Consider the following 16,556-nt stretch of genomic DNA (forward strand, 5'->3'; position numbering starts at 1 on the left):
GTCCCTGTTCCTTGTGGGTTGGCCTTCACCTGTCCAACAGTGTGGCACTGTGACTTCTGAATGAGGGACACGGGAAAAGGCTTTGTAAAGAGCAAAGGGCTTTGCTGACATATGGAAGTTTCACACTGCAGCGTGAAGTAATGTGTGCATTTGTGGACACTCAGTCTCTCACTCGAGTTACAGGGTAACCAGCTAAGAAGTTACTGAGCAGTTACTGTAGTTCAAAGACACAGATGCCTTTGAACAGAACAAAAGCTTTCACATCATTTAAACAAACCAACCAACCTAGGAATTTATGATTTTAAATTATATACTTATTTACATTGAATTTCAAATAAAAAGGACTTCAAAAATTGCTATTTTTCTTTAAGGGCTATCACATACATATATAAAAACACCTTTGGTTTTAAATAAAACAATTTTCTTTGACGTGTAAATTCTTTTGGTTCTCCATCATTTTACGGTGTTGAAGTATAAGTTAATCCCTTCCCCACCCCCACTTTCTTTTAAATAAGAGAATATTCTTTTTCTGGTATGTAAATTATTTTGTAAATAAAATTTTTAAATTAATTTTGATTCACAAGAAAACCCCTTTTAACTTAAGTGCCAGTATGACTGTACTCTGAGGATATGCGCCAGTCATGATATAAATGTTCTATAAATTATAATGTTAATTATAAGGTTTCTGTAGACATCTACTTTGTGCTATGAGCTGCAAGGATAAGCACCCCAAGCAAATCCCCACATCGTGTAGCACAAATGATTCCCAAAGAAATTACAAAACAAAGCTACTAAAGATAATACAAGAATTATATATCTATTTTCCATATAACATTACCTCACATCATTCTCCCATTATCTTCATTATAATTTAAAAGAGTGTTTTAGTTTCAGGGAATAAAAATCATGTTTGATGATTTTTATAAAGGTCATAACCAAGCTAAGTGCATTCCAGTTTCTCCCCAAAATCTATAGTAAATTCACTTTTCCTTTAATAACAGTAACTAGCTAACTGGTGGTTCTTTAGGACCTTAGATTACTGATTATGACGGCTGACCCAGATAATGATCATCAGACAAGCTTATGGAACTACTGCCATTTGGCAACTGACATGTCCTGTTAGACTTTGAAATCAATTTCGAAGCACTGGGATAGAAAGGAAAAAAAAAAAAGCAAATCTTTTTTTTTTTTTTTTTTTGTCTTTTTAGGGTCACGTGTGTGGCATATGGAGGTTCCCAGGCTAAGGGTAGAATCAGAGCTGTAGCTACCAGCCTACACCACAGCCACAGCAATGTGGGATCTGAGCTTTGTCTGCAGCCTACGCCACAGCTCACAAAAATGCTGGATCCTTAACCCACTGAGGGGGCCAGGGATGGAACATGCGTCTTCATGGATACTAGTCAAGTTTGTTACCGCTGAGCCACAAACAAACAAAAAAAAGCAAAGTTAACCATACAGCATCAGAGCATAACTTATAAACAGATTCTTAGTTAAAACCCATCCTACACAAAAGGTTTAAACCCTAAAATTAAGAAGACTAAAGTTGTTTGTTTTATAATGAACATTGCAAAGGCACATAAATAAAATGTATGCTTACTCAGAATTTATTTTAAACAGCTTAATTCAACTATTTTCTGTCTTCTATGCCATCAATCACTACTGAGAAGTTCAAAAACTACTTTTTAAACCTGTAGAATAGGCTTGGGATTCCAGTTAATATTCAAGGCAGACAGGCCAGCTATGCTAGAAGGAGAACTAAAACCATCTCCTGGTGAATTCCTCCAGGATTCCAGGCAGTGAGCCCCATGACCCTGCTGTTAGGAAGGGGAGGGACATCCATCACACAGACTGCCTGTGCTCTGTGCAACACTTACTAGAGGACACGCGTGTGCTCCAGGCTGGAGGATCACTGTCAGAGGGACAGCAGACCCAGTGATACTCAGTGGACAGAGGGATTAAAGAAGAGTCTCCGGGTGTAAGGAAAACCCTGCATTCCTCAGGCTACTGTGTATCTTCTGCTGCAATGAGTGTCCTAGATGACAAGCTTAAATAAAAAACATAGGACGTTAGGGTAAAACATGCCCACAGTGTACTTTGCATTAAACTGTCAATAAGTCAGTTAGGATATCTGGTTTGACGTTAAAGAACATTATTCGTGGCAATGCTCCCCCTCCCACCTTTTTTATTTTTGCTGTTTAGGGCCGCAACCAAGAATTATGAAGTTCCCAGGCTAGGGGTCGAATCAGAGCTGTGGCTGCCAGCCTATGTGATAGTCACAGCAACTTGGGACCTGAGCCTCACTGGCAGCCTACATTATAGTTCACGACAATGCCAGATCCTTAACCCCACTGAGGGGACCAGGGATGGAACCTACGTTCTCATGAATACTAGTCAGGTTCTTTACCACTGAGCCGCAATGGGAACTCCCCAATGTCCCATTTTAAAATCACAGTGCAATTAGAAATATAGCAACTACCACGGCATTTATTAGTTGTCAGAAAGCATCACAATCAGTTTCAGAAAACGTAATCAGAAAATAAAGCATGATTTGTTTGTTTTCTTTAAGAAGTTGTTGAATTTCTGAAATATAAAGGGTCATTGGCTTTCTAAAAATGTCAGCTTTGCCACGTGGTGTTCCAGAGATCTGACCTCAAAATCTTCTCAGGTTTTATCATCCACAGAATCTATCTGTAACTGAGACTCATCTGTTGTTTTCCATCTGAAGCTGAAAAGAATTAAGACAATTAGTTTCTGCTCTGCATTTAAAATAAAAATTGCAAAATCAAATAGTGTCTATTTTCTTTTGCATTTTCCTTTAATTTTTTTTCAATGTGCATTTAAGAGAGCGAAATTATCTCACCTTCTTCAGCAGTTTATAGCAAAGTGAGAGAAGCTGGACCAATATAGCCATCATGGATCTTGTCTTTGTAATACACTTATCAACCTATAGTGACAGAAAGCAAGCAAATCAAATTCTCACAAGGGGGCCTTCAAAAGACTTTATTTAGTTTTCAAATGGTAAAACCTGAGCCCCCAGAACACAGAAGCAGGGACTGCCACCTGAATCTCCCACCAAATTCATGGAACCCCAGGAAGAGTAGATGGAAAATCAGTGTGTTCTATTTCAGACTGTTTAGGGGCTCCTCAAAGGGCACCAAATAGCGGCAGTGAGCCTCCTACTCTGCAATTCCTGGCACTCTACTTTGCTGCATTCACACTCTCTAGGACAAACAGCAGAGGGGTAGGGGTCCTAGTCAGTCAGGTGATGATACTGGGACTGAAGGGTAGTTGCTCAGTGCTATGGAATCAGTCATGTCCCAAAATGAATTTATTTGGTGAACCTACGGCTCCCTGGGGTCAGTTATAACTGCACATGACAGGAGTTCCCGTTGTGGCGCAGTGGTTAACGAATCCAACTGGGAACCATGAGGTTGAAGGTTCGATCCCTGGCCTTGTTCAGTGGGTTAAGGATCTGGCATTGCCATGAGCTGTGGTGTGGGTTGCAGACACGGCTCGGATCCCGCGTTGCTGTGGCTCTGGCATAGGCCGGTGGCTATGGCTCCAATTAGACCCCTAGCCTGGGAACCTCCATGTGCCGTGGGAAAGGCCCAAGAGATGGCAAAAAAAGACAAAAAACAAAACAAAAACAAAAAATTGCACATGACAAATGGTTCTTGCAATCAAGGCAGGAAATATGGAAATAATTATTTTTCTGTGGGTATTTACACTTTTTTGAAGAAAAAGGGGCAGGGCGCTAACTAACAAAAAAAAGGTTAAGTGTGCAAGTTCCTCAAGTGCCTTCTGAAAAACCCACCCTCCCTTTTACCTTTAGAAACACTTGATTCTGCAGAGATGTCTTGGTTATTGTCTGGAGCTGGTGGCATAGAGGAACAAGCTTGTTTATTTCCACAAGAAGCATAAGCTTATCGTCATCTTTCAGCTGAAAGGTAAATAAGAAAATTATAACAACTCCAATGAAACTCCATCTTTTAAACCTTAACTGCCTTTATACCTTACTAATGCACCCTCAGAGTGGGTATTTATGACATGCCCACCACACCAGGCAGGGATACGTGCATTACCTGTTTGGAGAACGCTTGCACACTTGAAGCAAGCTTCAAACCCTCCTCAGCAAAAACCTGGTAGAAAGGAAAAACATCACTGCTTTAGGTGTGTGTCTTCTAGACAGCTCGTAAGAAGTACACTCATGGCTAATTCTCATAGAGAATTTTAAAACTAAAACCTAAACATAAAAGTCTGTCATGAAACTCCTAAGGATTTTTGTTGTACCCAGGAAAACACAAGAGTTAACTGCATCCAGAGGGAAATTTCTGAACCCTGATAGAAGTCCCTGTAGAAGTTCCTCCATGCCTGGACACCTCCGGTTACCGTGGAGGATCACGCAGACATGATACTTAGCCATAAAAATGATGTCTGGGCTTTTGGATGGATCTGAAGCTCATCTCATAATATCCTTAATTATAAAAGGGAGATGAATCTTAGAACATAGGGTCAGGAGGGTCAGATGAGGTCAAAAGCGTTCCTGCTTCCAGCTCAGCAAGATAGAATTTGTCACCCATACACATTCTTCATCCAGCCATTGGAGGGGACCAATCCAGACTGTTTATTCCCTCTTCACCATACATTTTACAATTGAGTGAGGAGAACAGGAGGATGGGAAAGAATACAGAAAACTAAGGTTGGACAGGTAAGACAGGAATAGTCAGGAAGATTACTTTTAAATGGTCCACAGAATCTGCTACAGTGAGAGATACTAGGGCCGCAAAAGGATGGAGATTTAGCTTAAGGCGGCAGCGGTTAGAACGACAAGAGGGCCATCGCCCCACCCTCAACGCCACACTCCCACAGCAGACGTTCCCAGGCCAGGGACTGAACCTGCACCCGAGCTGTAAGGAGAGCCACAGCAGTGATAAGCCAGATTCTTAACCCACTGAGCCATGAGGGAACTCCAAGAACAGGGCACATTTGAGCGTGATTTGTGCAGAAAAATAACAGATCTTGCTCATAAATCAGACAAATAACATGAAGAAGAAGGAGGCAATAATTTCAGGGTTAACTTGAACCCTCTTTCCAACAGCCTTGCTGTCACTAGATAAAGTGGCCTCGAGGTCAAGGAGTCCTTGCATCCTTCCCTGTCCTTTAAGGGGAAACCAATGTGTTTTACACCTGCCTTCAAACCAAAACAGAATGACTCACTCACGCACATGCTCCTCATTTTTCACATCACCACTTTCTACTCTACACAGCGTCTCTTCCTCTCTAGCCTACGAACCCCTGGGGGCAAGGCCCATGTCTCAGAGTATATCCAGGTTTTAAAACCTCCTTAAGGCTGACGATTCCCAAATCTCTCTCCCATTCTCGACCACTCCTGACACCACTCCTGAACATCCTGGTTGAGCAAAACCAAATGCTTGATTTCCACCCTCTAAATCCCTCTCTCAGTAAGTGGCACTGCCATTTACCCTGTTGGTCAAGCCAAAAATCTTTCAAATTTTTTTTTCATGGCCGCAACCATGGCATGTGGGTGTTCCCAGGCCAGAGACTGAACTCACACCACGGCAGCAACCCAAGGCGCTGCAGTGACAATGCTGGGTGTTTAACCCACTGCACCACAAGGGAACGCCCCAAAATCGTTTGTTTTATTTTTTTTTATGGCCACACCTGTGCCATATGGAGGTTCCTAGGTCAGTGACCGAATGGGAGCAGCAGCTGTAGCAATGCAGGATACTTAACCTACTGCATCACAGCAGGAACTCCCCACAAACCTTTTAAAACAGAAGTCCCAGGAGTTCCCTGATGGCTCAGCAGGTTAAGGATCCAGTGTTGTCACTGTTGTGGCTCTGGTTACAGCTGTGGCACAGATTTGATCCCTGGTCTGGGAACTTCTGCATGCCATGGGCAAGACCAAAAAAAGTTACAAAACATAAGTCAGGTCTGTGAAATGCCACTCCCCCTCAAAATACTTGAGGGATTTGAGGGTTGTCCATCGTACTTGAAAAAAAAGTCAAGGTTCTTGCCACGGCTACAGGGACCTCATATGCTGTCACCTCCCTTCTGGCTCACTCCATTCCATCCATGCTTGCCTCCTTGTTGTTCTTCAGACACCTCCAGCCTCCCCCGGCACCTCGGGGCCTTGGCACTTTTCTGCCTGCCTGGAATCTTCTACCTCAAGGTATCCACCTGGCTCATTCTCAACACTCTACTCAAACGTTACCCCCTTAAAGAGGTCTTTTCTGACCACGCCTCTATCACCTCCCTTCTTATCCTACATGATTTTATCTCTAAGAACTTACATATGGGTATTTTATGCGTCATTTTCCACTGTCTATCTGCCCCACTAGAATATCAGCCCCATTGGGTAGGGGCTTCCTTCTGTTCTCTTTGCTCCACAGAGCTCTTCTCCCCAGAGTCTGATGCCCAGAACAAACTCAATGAATATTTGGTGACTATGTCACATAGACAACTCAGCAGACATTGGTGTAATGAATAAGCTAACACAGGAAGAAGCGGATTAGTGGGTCTCTTGCAGTGAAACACCCCCTATGGTGTGGTGTGACTTGGAAGGATATGGATCAAACTGAACAAGATGAATCCAGAATTTATTCCAGCTTTTTTTTTTTTTTTTTTTTTTTTTTTTAAGGGAACTAGCTCACTTATACTCAACGTTACAGAAGATTCCAAAAGAAATACTTTCTGTAGTTCTTCTGGGTCTGTTGACAATCACCCTCTCCAACTGAAATTGCTTTTGCAAAAAGACTCCATAAAAATACATGGGAATGCCAAAGAAGACTAAACACAGATGATAAAGTGATAGAAATGTCGCTTTTCAAATGCAAGAAATGCCTTTGGTGCTAGAGAGGCAAACAGACGAACATGACAGGGGGAATAAAGGAAAGTTGGAACCCACTCTCCTATCTAAGCCTCCAGGTAAGGGAGTAACTAGAGCTGGGCCTGTGTGGAGTTTCGTGAGACACACGGGGCAGAGGGTGAGTGTTAGTACATCGGTCTCTCCCTGAAGGCCCTAAACCATCAGGAATATGGACACAAACAAGGAACTCACATGTACGGAGAACCTGTAACGGGGTCAAGCCCATGACAGCCGCTTTCTTATGTGTTACCTCATTTAATCAGTATCATTCATCCAATAATGAAGAGGCCAAAACGCTTTGCTAGCATTTAGGAGATGATAAGAGACATGCATCTCCTGACAGGATACTTTCACCTCCTTGTGAAAACCTAAAACTTAATACTGCATCTATTGACTACCAAAGCCCATTCAACTGTATCCCTGTAACATGTAAGTTTTTTCCAGTAAGACAACCAGAGAAGCGCCACAAAATGCTACTGTAAGCCTTCTACTTTTCTACCATTCTTTATGGTACACATGCGTGCACAGGTAAACACACAAACGTGATGCAGTAAATCCTTTAGAAAACTAGGTATTAACAACATTTAGTCCAGAATTAAAGTATGAGCATAATACGGCAATAAAACATACCTCTAGCTGATGAATCAAATCCTGGGAAGTTTTCAGTGGCCCCTCTCCCCTGAAATAAAATGAATCATCAAGGAGGTAAGAAAGAGTTATTGCCTGGAAATTGATTTTATATTAACATTTTGGAGCATTTTGTGTATTAACAGATCCCAACTTTTGAAGAAGAATATTGAGTAGACTACTAATAGTATGACTTTTTTTTTTTTTTTTTTTTTTTTTATCTTTTGTCTTTTTAGGGTCACACCCGTGGCATATGGGTCGAATCGGAGCTACAGCTGCTGGCCTATGCCACAGCCACAGCCACAGCCACACAGGATCCGAGTGGTGTCTGAGACCTACACCACAGCTCACAGATCCTTAACCCATTGAGTGAGGCCAGGGATCAAACCCACAACCTCATGGTTCCTAGTCAGATTCATTTCTGCTGCGCCACCATGGGAACTCCTATTATGACTATTTTTAAAGCAACTTTAATATTTACTATTTCTTAAGGCATTTTAAAATTTTCATCTAAACATTATATATGTTAATTTTATAATGTAAGGAAACAAAATTGACAAGTTATGTATAAGTTTCATTTTTACTTTTAACCTTTTTCATTGTGCTTCATAAGTTAAATATATGAGATCTGATAATGTCTTAACTAAAAGGCCTTTGTTCCATAATGGAAAAGAGATTAGACCCCAAATCAGGAAATTCGCATTTTTTGCTTCTATTTGCAGCTCTGGTAAGCATTCAGCCATTTTTGATGAAGTATGTCATTTAAGTTTCAATCCTGAGTCTATAATATAATCATAATAATATTTGTGCTACCACCCTTGTCAGAAGACTAGAGAATATCACATTGAAAACACCAAGAAGAATTAAGAATCTTACAAAGGAGAAGTAAATTACAACAAAGAGCAACAGAATGCATTGAGAAGAGCAGCTGCGTAGGCAGGAATCAGACCTGAAATCTAGTAGTTACCAGCTCTGCCCCTGGTAGCTATAAAATGTGAACAACATATTTTTATTCCCTGATAAACTATTGTTAGGATCAAATGAAATTATGAAATAGAAACCACTTTATAAACTATAAGGCACTGGTAAGTATGAAATATTTTAAAGCCATAATGCACTAGAAAACCTAAAATATATAAATTATAAAGAAATAGGAGTAATCGTATGTAAATTATAAAGAAATTATATAAATTCTGAAGACAATTGTAATGCAGCCTTACATGCTTCCTACCTAGTCTCTTTGGGATGCATGTCATCCCTTACCACAACTCTTTTTTTTTTTTTTTTTTTTTGCTTTTTAGGGCTGAACCCATGGCACATGGAGGTTCTCAGGCTAGGGATCAAATCAGAGCTACAGCTGCTGGCCTACACCAGAGCCACAGCAATGCGGGATCTCAGCCTCGTCTGTGACCTACACCACAGCTGACAGCAACGCCAGATCCTCAACCCACTGAGCAACGCCAGGGATGGAACCCACATCTTCAAGGGTTCGTTAACTGCTGAGCCATGAAGGGAACACCCCCTTACCACTATTCTGACTCAGAAACAAAGAATGCTGACCATCTAATCCTGAAATATTCTAAAATAAGGAGCAAGAAATAAAAGGAGCAGTCAAAAACAAAAAATTTCACTGATGAATCCTTTATTTGGGAAGATTTTATATACCAAACTACAATATAAATTGCTAAGACAACCTTAAACAAAAGCCTAAAGCAAAGCTATAAAAAAATTGCCCAAGAAGGAGTTCTCATTGTGGCTCAGTGGGTTAAGACCCCGACAATTTCAGTGAGGATGCAGGTTCGATCCCTGGCCTTGCTTAAGGGCTTAAGGATCCAGCATTGCTGCAAGCTGTGGCCTAGGTCACAGAAGTGGCTTGGGTCTGGTGTGGCTGTGGCTGTGGCTGTGGCCTGCAGCAGCAGCTCCAATTCGACCCCTAGCCTGGGACTTTCATATGGTGCAGATGCAGCCGTAAGAAGAAAAAAAAAAAAATTGCCCAGGAAAACTGCAAAACTGGATACTGTGAGGGCAAACAGATGAGTCTTAGAAAGAAGGAATTCGATGAGGCTGGGAAACCATAGTCTTAAGGGAAAACAGAAAAGAATCGTTTGGGGAAAAACAGGTATACTGACAGGGTGGGAAGAGAACAAAGCCAGCTTGAGATTCTGCTACAATTGTCTTACTTGCCAAAACGGCACAAGGTGTCATCCACTACAGAAAATCTGTTTTCTTTGCCAGAACTTCAGTGGTTCCTGTCCAATAATCATGTTATTGTGGTAAGAAGCCCCACCGCACAGGGCGTTAGTTATCTCTTCTCCTCATAATGCAGCCTTTTCGGTCTTTTTAGTGACTCTGAGAAAAACAACTGGACTTGGTACCTCTTTCTTTTTTCCTTGTTCTCTTGGTAGTAAAGGTGCCTTTGGGAGATGCTTGGTCTTCCAAGTTTTAAGAGAGACATTCTGCCCCTATGGGCAAGATTTCTTTTTTTTTCATTCCGTCCTTTTTTTTTTTTTTTGGTTTTTTTAAGGGGTTGCTCCTGTGGCATATGCAGATTCCCAGACTAGGGGTCTAATCGGAGCTGTAGCTGCCAGCCTACGCCAGAGCCACAGCAACTCGGGATCCGAGCCGCATCTGCAACCTACACCACAGCTCACAGCACCGCCAGATCCTTAACCCACTGAGCGAGGCCAGGGATCAAACCCGCAACCTCATGGCTCCTAGTCAGATTCAAGTTTCTGTCTGCTGTGCCATGACAGGAACGTCTCATGCTATCTTATTTTAAGCCTGGAAGTTCCCAGGCCAAGGATCAAACCTGAGCCACAGTAGTGACAACACCAAACCTGCTAGGCCACCAGGGAACTCCAAGATTTCTTAATTCTAGGGATTGTTTTTAAAAACCTACTTGCCTGTGCCATAAACCACATTATTCAGTATCAGCATTATCAATGTAAATGTTACTGGCCCCTATCTGCCTATTCTTTTTTGCTTATTTTTCATTTTGCTCAGAACTTGGGTGGGGAAGGGGGGCTATTTATTTTCATTTATTGAGCCCCAAGCCCTATGCAGTTGTAGAGATCCCAATTACTTCAACTGAGCTTCAGACCAAACAGATTACATTCCAGAATACTGAAACAACATGCAGGTGTGAACCACTGCTGGTTATACTTTCAAAATCAAAATGAATAGGAGAGGTGTTCTCTTGTGGGGCAGCAGGATAAATATCCAGCACTGTCACAGCAGCAGCTCAGGTTGCTGCTGTGATGCGGGTTCAATCCCTGGCCCGCGAACTTCACGGCTCTAATCTTTGATCTGTGCCTAATCAGTCACTGTGTACAAATTTAAAAGGCATGTTTTCTAACCTTACTGAGCTGGCTGGGAGAGACACTGATACATAAGAATGAAACAGCACAATGCAAAATCATTTCAAAATTATGGAAGGAATGGGACACCAGCTTAGAAAAGGATCTCTTATAAATCTAAATCCTAGTTAAATAAATGTCTTGTTGCATTCATTTAGCTGTTATAAGAACTACTTAGTCTTTTTAGCATACATTTGAAACTGACTTTAACCTGTCAATGATGTAACATGGCATTTTTTCTTTATACCAAATATCATTAAATTCATATTATTTTATTTTTTGCTTTTTAGAGCCACATCCTTGGGATACGGAAGTTCCCAGGCTAGGGGAAAACTGGAGCTACAGCTGCCAGCCAGCCTACACCACAGCCACAGCAATGCCAGATCCAAGCCACATCTGTGACCTACACTACAGCTCACGGCAATGCTGGATCCTTAACCCACTGAGTGGGGCCAGGGATCAAACCTGCATCCTCATGGATACTAGTTGGGTTTGTTAAGAATATATTTTTCAAAGAAACGTTGCTATTGGTAGTGGTTTCTACCAGTAAGTAAGCATCTGTGGGTGAGCCTGAGCCACAACAGGAACTCTCTAGACACTTTTCCTTTGTACCAGATATCATTACATTCATTTTAAAAGATCAAAACATAACCACATTTACCTGGTAAATAAATACAGAGAATAGGCCATGCTGGACATGTTCCGTCCATATCGAACAATCTCATTCTCCTGATCCTCCCACTTCTCAATCTCACAGTTGGCATCAGAGGTGAGCAAGCCCACCTTGAGTCCAACCTTTGCTACCCTGGCTTGCTCCTACAAAACACACATTTTAGTCACAACAATGAAGTCACTGTAAAAGGAAGACTAGAAATAAGACTATTACAAGGAAAAGGGTCTTACCTCAGAGTCAGGCTTGTCTGGCTTTACTGATTTAAGGTTTGCATTATTCTTCTGTGACAATAAAAAGATTGGTTCATTTTAAAAAGCAGTACAATTAATTGTGAGGAAATGCAATAGTAACAAAAAGCATAGCAAGTACCTGTAATAAAATTTTAATTTAAAAATTTTCAAGAGTTCCTGTTGTGGTTCAGCAGAAACGAATCCGACTAGCAACCACGAGGTTGTGGGTTTGATCCCTGGCCTTGCTCAGTGGGTTAAGGATCCGGTGTTGCCAAGAGCTGTGGGGTAGGTCGAAGATGCAGCTTGGATCCCAAGTTGCTGTGGCTGTGGCGTAGGTTGGCAGTTGTAGCTCTATTTGACCTCTAGACTGGGAACTTTTATTTTTGTCTTTTGTCTTTTTAGGGCCACACTTGTGGCATATGGAGGTTCCCAAGCTAGGGGTCAAATCGGAGCTATAGCTGCTGGCCTATGCCACAGCCACAGCCACATGGGATCTGAGCCGTGTCTGAGACCTACACCACAGCTCATGGCAACACCCGATCCTCAATCCACTAAGCGAGGCCAGGGATCGAACCTGCAACCTCATGGTTCCTAGTCAGATTCGTTTCCACTGTGCCAAGACGAGAACTCCCTAGCCTGGGATCTTTCATATGCTGTGGATGTGGCCCTAAAAAGCAAAATAAATAAATAAATAAATAAAGCCAAAAAAAAAAAAATCTATGTACAACAGATAATCAGCCCTCTGTATCTGCAGTATCTGTGGTTCCACATCTGTGGATTCAACCAATTCCACAGCATACCACGTACTACTGAAGAAAAAAAAACTCCACACATAAGTGGACCCCAAGCTTAAACATATGTTGTTCAAGGGTCAAATGTAATTGGAAAGACTCTATTAACATGTGAGTTGCGCTTGGAACAAGTAGTTAGTGAGAAATATGGAGCTGGGGAAAGCAGATCTGTGCCCTAAGAAACACTTAAAGACTTCTGCAGTCATCTCATAGTCTAATTATTATACCCTGAAACGTCCCTAGCCCCTCTGTTGAATTATTCCTTAAGAAAAGATGTAATAGGAGTTCCCGTCGTGGCGCAGTGGTTAACGAATCCGACTAGGAACCATGAGGTTGCGGGTTCGATCCCTGCCCTTGCTCAGTGGGTTAACGATCCGGCGTTGCCGTGAGCTGTGGTGTAGGTTGCAGACGCGGCTCGGATCCCGAGTTGCTGTGGCTCTGGTGTAGGCCGGTGGCTACAGCTCCGATTCGACCCCTAGCCTGGGAACCTCCATATGCCTCGGGAGCGGCCCAAGAAATAGCAACAACAACAACAAAAAAGACAAAAGACAAAAAAAAAAAAAAAAAGAAAAGATGTAATAAGATTAACTATTATATGTAGCTTTCAAAATGTTCCTAGTTAGGACTCTGGAATTCAATTCCTTTAACCAGTCTGCCCTTTGGAAGGCTCCATTTCAGCACTCTAGTTTCATTGACATCTGGATTCCTAATTCTATGTCCCAGGTTATATAGGAGATTATATTTAGGGTTTAAGATTTAATATTTGAATCAGCATGTTTGATGGCCCCTATTTTTGAAAGAGCACATTTGTTTTTATGTAGGCTCCTTGGAACTCAGAATACATGCCCCCCAGGGGAGGTGAAAACACTATACACTAGTAGTTAGGGTCCAGGCTCACCCACAGATGCTTACTTACTGGTAGAAACCCCTACCAATAGCAACGTTTCTTTGAAAAATATATTCTTAAGTTCTCTACAGATGGCAGCCCCAGTTGGGCATTCCTCTCATTCTGAGATCTGGTGGGGTCTCCCCTAGTTGGGGCAGGAGTTCCAGAACAGCTGGGTTAATAGAGATCAAGGGGCCAGGAGCTGCAGAGAGCCATTTATTTTTCAAAGGAAACATTTATTTAAACCACACACACAGAATATATCCATATATATGTACACAAATTATAAATTATGATAAAACATGTGTTTGTTTAGCTTAGGAAGATACCTTAGCAAGCTGAGGTACTCCTGCTGGCTTGCGCTAAACCCAGAGTCCTGGTACACTGTTGGAAGATTTGGCTCAATGGCTTCAGTCAGCATGTACAATATTAAGATGGTAAATTTATCAGAAAATAAAGACCCTGGAAAGCTATTGCAATTGATGACAAATTTTATCTATGAGTTAGTTTTCAAGGAAAAAAGGATGTATAATAGATTCCAGAGAAGACCAAATTCTTAGACGACAAAAAAGAAGGATTAAATTTGAGAGAAATCTGTTCTTTATACATATGTCAGGAAGAGGAGAGACAACTAAAAAATAATTTCTAGACTACAGACATAACAAATCACAAGTCAGCCTTTCTCTCCCATTCTGTTAGGCACAATGGAGAAACACTTACTATACCTCTTGTAAAGAATGGCTGTTAATGGCTGAGGAGAGAAAAGGTTCTTGCTGCGAGGGGGTTTCGTGGGGAAGTCTTGTAATGAAATCATTAGAGTGATGTTGAAATCATTAGAGAGCTACTTTCAGCAATGGATATGGGTGCCTTATATGTGTGCCAGGGAATTCAGCTTGAAAACTGAGCACTGTTCACTCCAGGTCTCAGGAAGTGAGTAAAACATGAAAAAAAGAAAGAAAGAAAAAAAAAGGATACCTTCGAGGCATATGTGTATTTCTCCATTGTTTCCCTTACTATTATCATGACTTATTACTTCTGCCACCATTTTCACTGCAGAACAGGACAGCCTCAACTTTTTTCTTTTGTTCTATCCCATAGTTTATATTTGCTCATTTAACAGAGCCCTTCTGAGATTTTTTAATGCTGTTGACTATAGAAGAAATGGGAGGAGGTAAAGGATAGAAAGTAACTCCAGGGAGTCGCTATACACACACACACACACAGGCTGCCTCATAGGTTCATTTGAAAATAGATGATCAATGATCTCTTTGGCTCTTCCTGTCGCATCATCTGCATCTTCTTCCTTTGTCCAGTAGTTTTTATTATTTTTATTTTTAGGAATTATTATATTAAAGTATTTAATGAAGACTGAAAAGATTTGCCTGAAAACATACAGAATCCATCTTAATAATGTAACCAAGTTTGCCATCTAGTGGGCACTATTCTGCAATGCAGTCCGTTTCAGCTGTCTAAGCTAAAACATGTCAAGTCTCTACATATATATAGCATGGCATGTTTTCATCATGGTAGAAAGCATTAAGAAAGTTTTTAGTTTGCATAAAATGGTTCCAACACAACCTTGTGAATTAGCACCAAGACACAAGGAACAAAAAGACCACTAACTTCTTATTAACCATAAAATCTGTTGCCTATTCTCTTAACTGCCCAAACCCACCGCAAATAACCAGACTGTGGGCTCCATCTAGATTGCTACTCAGAATGACAATCCTGAACAGTCGGGATTTAATATCCCAGCTTTGTTTTTGTAATGTCAATCAGAGGCGATTGGGGGGAGTAACAAAAGGCAACAAAAGCATAATTTAAATTCTGAATAAAAACAAAACTCCTCTACTTACCATTGGCTTTGGAAGTGAAAGGTAGCCATACTTCTCTCCTATAAATAACACATATAACTTGAAACACATTTTCCATTGTTCAATTTAAATTAAAAAATACTATTAAATAGCAACATCGGGACATTAGTTTTGAAAATTTCCTCTATTAATTACATGTAACTGAAAAACAAAATTGTAATTTGGTTGGTGAACATGAAAACCGTCAACAGTCGTATCTCTAACGCATCTATGTTGGCCACTCTCTATCTCCCTCAGCATAACGGCGAAAAGGCAAAATATCTCACTGACAGTTACTTCTATTTATCAGTGGCTTCATTCACAGTGAATTCTCTTAGCGGCCTGCCTCTAATGAAACCAGATTCTCCTTTTATCACTACCAGTTGTCAGCTTTGGCTTCCTTTTCTGCAAGTACCAGATGAAATCATTCACAGCTAACCTCATAACATATTCTCCTGGTCGGGAAAGATGAAAACGCTGGAGTAAAGATAGGAGGATGAAATAAGGCAAATAACCATCTTCTGGCTGATAACTAACACATGGCAGGAAGCACAATAACTATGGAAAGGAAGGAGATGTGTAAACCCACTTCATCCCTGCACTTTCATTTTTCCAGCTTCTGGATCACATATAAAGTCAGGTTACAGTGGAGGATGGGGTAAGAATAAAAGATATGATTTGAACAGTAATTACCTCTTAAGTTCAATGAAAGGAAGTATGTTCAGCTATAATAATAGTAGGTGGAACCGTGATATTACTGATACTCAACCACTTTGAAATACAAAAATAGTAATTTCTTTTTTTTTTTTTTTTTTTTGTCTGCATCCGGAGCACATAGGAGTTGCCAGGCCAGAGACTGAAGCCGCACCACAGCAGTCACCCAAAGCACTGCAGTAACAATGCCAGATCTTTAACCTGCTGTTCCACAAGGGAACTCCCCAAAACAGTAACTTCATATGGTTCCACTGGCGAAAGTAGTATAAGAGCATTAGGAGGTTCCTGTCATGGCACAGAGGAAACGAATCTGACCAGGAACCATGAGGTGGTAGGTTCGATCCCTGGCCTCGCTCAGTGGGTTAAGGATCCGGCATTGCCACGAGCTGAGGTTTAGGTTGAAGATGTGGCTCGGATTCCACGTTGCTGTGGCTGTGGTGTAGGCTAGTGGCTAAAGCTCTGATTAGACCCCTAGCTTGGGAACCTCCATATGCCACAGGCATGGCCCTAAAAAGCCAAAAAATAAAAATAAAAATA

General features: G+C 41.3%; 2 protein-coding genes across 5 annotated transcripts in view; one reads left to right on the forward strand and one right to left on the reverse strand.

Annotated features, from left to right (window-relative positions):
- Nucleotides 1-13,138, forward strand: part of ELP1 (elongator acetyltransferase complex subunit 1) — a 110,506-nt gene extending 97,368 nt beyond the window's left edge. Inside the window, exon 21 of the transcript XR_014825142.1 lies at nucleotides 12,968-13,138. The gene's annotated coding sequence lies outside the window, so the exon portion shown is untranslated. The remainder of the gene's footprint in view (nucleotides 1-12,967) is intronic.
- Nucleotides 2,465-16,556, reverse strand: part of CTNNAL1 (catenin alpha like 1) — a 73,010-nt gene continuing 58,918 nt past the window's right edge. For all 4 annotated transcript variants that reach the window (XR_014825269.1, XM_003353601.5, XM_084992322.1 and 1 more), the window contains 8 exons: nucleotides 15,309-15,346; nucleotides 11,776-11,826; nucleotides 11,534-11,688; nucleotides 7,520-7,568; nucleotides 4,083-4,139; nucleotides 3,827-3,940; nucleotides 2,861-2,944; nucleotides 2,465-2,725 (listed from right to left, as the gene is read on the reverse strand). Coding sequence is in view for 3 of the 4 variants with exons in the window: in XM_003353601.5 (XP_003353649.3) it covers nucleotides 2,702-2,725; nucleotides 2,861-2,944; nucleotides 3,827-3,940; nucleotides 4,083-4,139; nucleotides 7,520-7,568; nucleotides 11,534-11,688; nucleotides 11,776-11,826; nucleotides 15,309-15,346 (572 nt within the window). In the remaining variant the exon portion in view is untranslated. The remainder of the gene's footprint in view (nucleotides 2,726-2,860; nucleotides 2,945-3,826; nucleotides 3,941-4,082; nucleotides 4,140-7,519; nucleotides 7,569-11,533; nucleotides 11,689-11,775; nucleotides 11,827-15,308; nucleotides 15,347-16,556) is intronic.

The sequence above is a fragment of the Sus scrofa genome, chromosome 1 (assembly GCF_054392235.1).
Source record: "Sus scrofa isolate SSC_HxYL_T2T_F1_AM1 chromosome 1, Sscrofa_HxYL_maternal_Yorkshire_Landrace_v2.0, whole genome shotgun sequence".
NCBI lineage: Eukaryota > Metazoa > Chordata > Mammalia > Artiodactyla > Suidae > Sus > Sus scrofa.